Genomic DNA, 3,224 nt, shown 5'->3' with positions numbered 1-3,224 from the left:
TCATATGCCCCGTAAAACTGGCAAAATATTTTTTAAAGAACAATGAATCCAAAAGGAAGTGGAGAGAACATTAAATTCTGACTTCAGTTACCAAAAGAAACAATTCAGCAATGTCCTATCTTGGGAAGGAGTCCTGTGAAATCTATATTATCTTTTCAACTGTTTCTTAATGCAAGTACCAGTCACCCAAATAACCCTTCCAAAGTCAAGAGAGCGACGCTCAATGGAAAATAATTCATCTGGAATTTCATTTCTTTTCAAATGCCTGCGGGCACTTCAACCCACGTGGTCTTCTCTAAAGCCGCTCCACCGAGGGTTCTGAAACCAGGTGGGGTTCCAGTCACTGCACAAAGCAGTTCCCATGGAGACCAGTGTTCCTATTGGGGTTCTGGTAAGATGCCCATGGGCCAAGGTGCTGCGTGAGCCACCAGCAAGGAGACCAGACATGAGGAACGTGGGCACCAAATGTGGGGAGAGAGGGAGGGGTCGGGCTGAGGAGGGGCCAGGCTCCTGAACTCACCTGAGCGCCCAGACATCCCAGCGTGGACCTTCCCAGAGGCGGCCCGAGAAGCAGAGACTGTCACACACTGTCCATCCTGACCCTCAGGAGAAGGCAGAGGGGCTGACACAGCCAGACCTGGAAGGCACTTCTGGAAGGAGCCGGACGGATTAGATAAAACCCATGCTGGGCTCTGGAACCTCTAGGAAGACCCCATTTCCCCATAACCAAAGTCCCCCTCTTTCACCTTCTTTTCCATTTTTATTTTTTGAGGAAGCTTATGAGGTCTCCTCTGACCAGAATCAATGATCACTAATATGTCCTGAAACCCTGCCTGTGGATTTAAAATCCAAGCCCTGCCCTGGCGCCATTCAGTAAGAAGAGTTCTGATGAAGTCAGACCTTGGAGAGAAAGATTTCTTCCTGACACCTAACTGCTAGGGGGAGGGGAGGAGGGAGAGGAGGCAGACTGTGGCAAGGCAAGGGACGCCAGAGTGCAGGCTGGCTTCGAGAGCTGGCCAGGGAAACTAACCGTGCCCTCTGTTCTTTGTAAAATGAAGACGTGGCTTCGTTCTGCCTGTCTGGCCCCGGAAAGGCTGAGGAGGAAGACAGCCTCACCCACCTTCTCCATCCCTCACAGCCCTCCTCTCCAGGATAGATACTATCGAGGGAGGGGGGTGCAGGCGCTGCCCTCCTCTCCATCGTGCAGCCCTGCTGGTCCCTGGTTAGGTAGGAATCCCGCTTCCACCCCCGTCAGGCCCAGTGAACTCTGAGACAGAAGGGAAGTGAGAGACAGGCTTAGAATGATGCCAGATGCAAAGGGCCTCTGTACACAGTCTGAGTGAGGTGCCCGGGACACCTGCTGACCTAGCTGCTGGGGAGAATCAGGGGAAGCCAGTGTTAACCAGATGGATCCTGTCTGCTCTGCCCCTCCTGCTCGCCCTTCATCCATCCAATCCTTTCCGTTCTTCCGCCCCAATTCCTGCCCCCAGCAGCTACCCTGTCCTGATTACCCAGTCCACGGGGCTTCATCAATTATCCACATCGCTCCTTTCTCCCATTTATTAACAGCCAGCACTGCTAGTTATTGTCTTGGGTATATATAAATTGTTCCCAACTTATGCCATATATAAACTTATGGAGGTCCTCATAATTCCCCCCCAAAGTCCTACTATACACACTGGCCAGGTAATACTCATTTTCAAACAGGAAACCCAAAGCATGCAATGAACAAAATATGCTACTCATGAATTTACTTGGGAGGCCTTAAAACCAGACCCCAAGTTAAAATCAACACAAAATGCTCCGTGGACTTGGGCAAGTTCCTTGTTTGCCCTGTACCTCAGAGTCTAAGACCGCGAAGAAAGCCTGTCTGTGTCCTGAGGGGAATACAGGGACCCGGAGGCCACTGCTGACAGCGCAGAGGACAGTTAGAGGAGAACAAGCACAGGAAGCCTCCACAAGGCGTGACGGTATAAACATAAACGCAAATGAGTCTATTCTTTTTAATCCCACTCATCATGGTTGGGGCATAGGACTTTCATAAAACATGCAGGTTAACCAAAGATTCCAAGTCAAAAAGAAACTACACATCCCTGTGACTTAACTTGTTTTCAAAGAATCGGATCATATACAGCAAGCAAAACTCTCTAGTAGCTCAGGTTCCCTTCTTCTTAGTTCGGAGAGCACTCGAGGAATCAGAGCTGCCTCTGGTTGTCGTAACAGCATCCAGTGAGCAAGGCAAGTGCTAGTGCAGAAGAACCAACCTTTACTGCATTCCCATTCTTACTGTGCAGCCCATCCCATTAAAACGATGCCTCACTGAACACCAGCTGCTGTGTGGGGCTGCAGACAGGAGCAACACACCACTCCTGGCCCCAAATGCTGGTGAAGCAGCAGGGGATGGAATCTGTTCCAGGATGGAAAGTGCCACTCCAATCACAGGGAAAGAATTCAACTTGACCTTAAAAGAAGCAGGTAACCTAGTCATCTCAGTTGGTTAACCTGACAGTTCTCTGCCCTTCAGCAGAGCAGAAGACCCCACGAGCTCCAGTTTATGTGCCACCCCAGAAAAGCATCTGGACCCTCCTCCCACTCTCCACCCCTCGCCCAAGCAAGTATTTAGACACATAAATACTTTGGGACCAAGCGAGTGATCTCAATTAAGCTTTCCACAAAGAACCCCTTCCAAAGTCACTCTAACTCATTACCCAGATGCCTACATCTCTTTAAACATGACATAGTCAACAATGTCTTTCTTTTCACTCATCACCTTCTGCAATTACGCACATGTCCATACAAAATGCCCAAACCCAACACAAGGCAGCAGCACTCTCAACAACCTAAGCCTAAGTCTGGCCTGGAATTGGAAATCCAACAGGAAGTCCATTTTCCACAGCCCTTCTGTGTGTATAAAGGAGCCTGGGTGGGTGTGTGTGTGTGTGTGTGTGTGTGTGTGTGTGTGTGTACCCAAGAGTAGCACAAATACAAATGTAAGTATGCATGTACATACACATTAATACAGAGTGTAGCCATCTATACAGAAAGAGAGAGATGCAGAGAGAGAGAGAATCTTATACAAGACACGTATCTTCCTACTCCCCTTCAAGTCACCAGAGGCCCGTAAAGCTATCACCACAGAAGCCCGCACTCGGCCTGCTGACATCTGTCATTCACAAATTGACATGCTCCATCCCATCAAGAGGCAGAGGCAGACTGTTCTGGAC

The 3,224-nt window shown here is 49.3% G+C and overlaps 1 protein-coding gene across 1 annotated transcript in view; it reads right to left on the bottom strand.

The window, feature by feature from the left end:
* DISC1 (DISC1 scaffold protein) overlaps nucleotides 1-536 on the bottom strand; it is a 280,109-nt gene extending 279,573 nt beyond the window's left edge. Inside the window, exon 1 of the mRNA XM_019665835.1 lies at nucleotides 521-536. Within this exon, the coding sequence (XP_019521380.1) occupies nucleotides 521-536 (16 nt within the window). The remainder of the gene's footprint in view (nucleotides 1-520) is intronic.
* Nucleotides 537-3,224: the final 2,688 nt, after the last annotated feature.

The sequence above is a fragment of the Hipposideros armiger genome, unplaced genomic scaffold, assembly GCF_001890085.2.
Source record: "Hipposideros armiger isolate ML-2016 unplaced genomic scaffold, ASM189008v1 scaffold_454, whole genome shotgun sequence".
NCBI lineage: Eukaryota > Metazoa > Chordata > Mammalia > Chiroptera > Hipposideridae > Hipposideros > Hipposideros armiger.
Note: the sequence above shows the minus strand (reverse complement) of the source record. Positions and strands in the feature narration are given on the sequence as shown.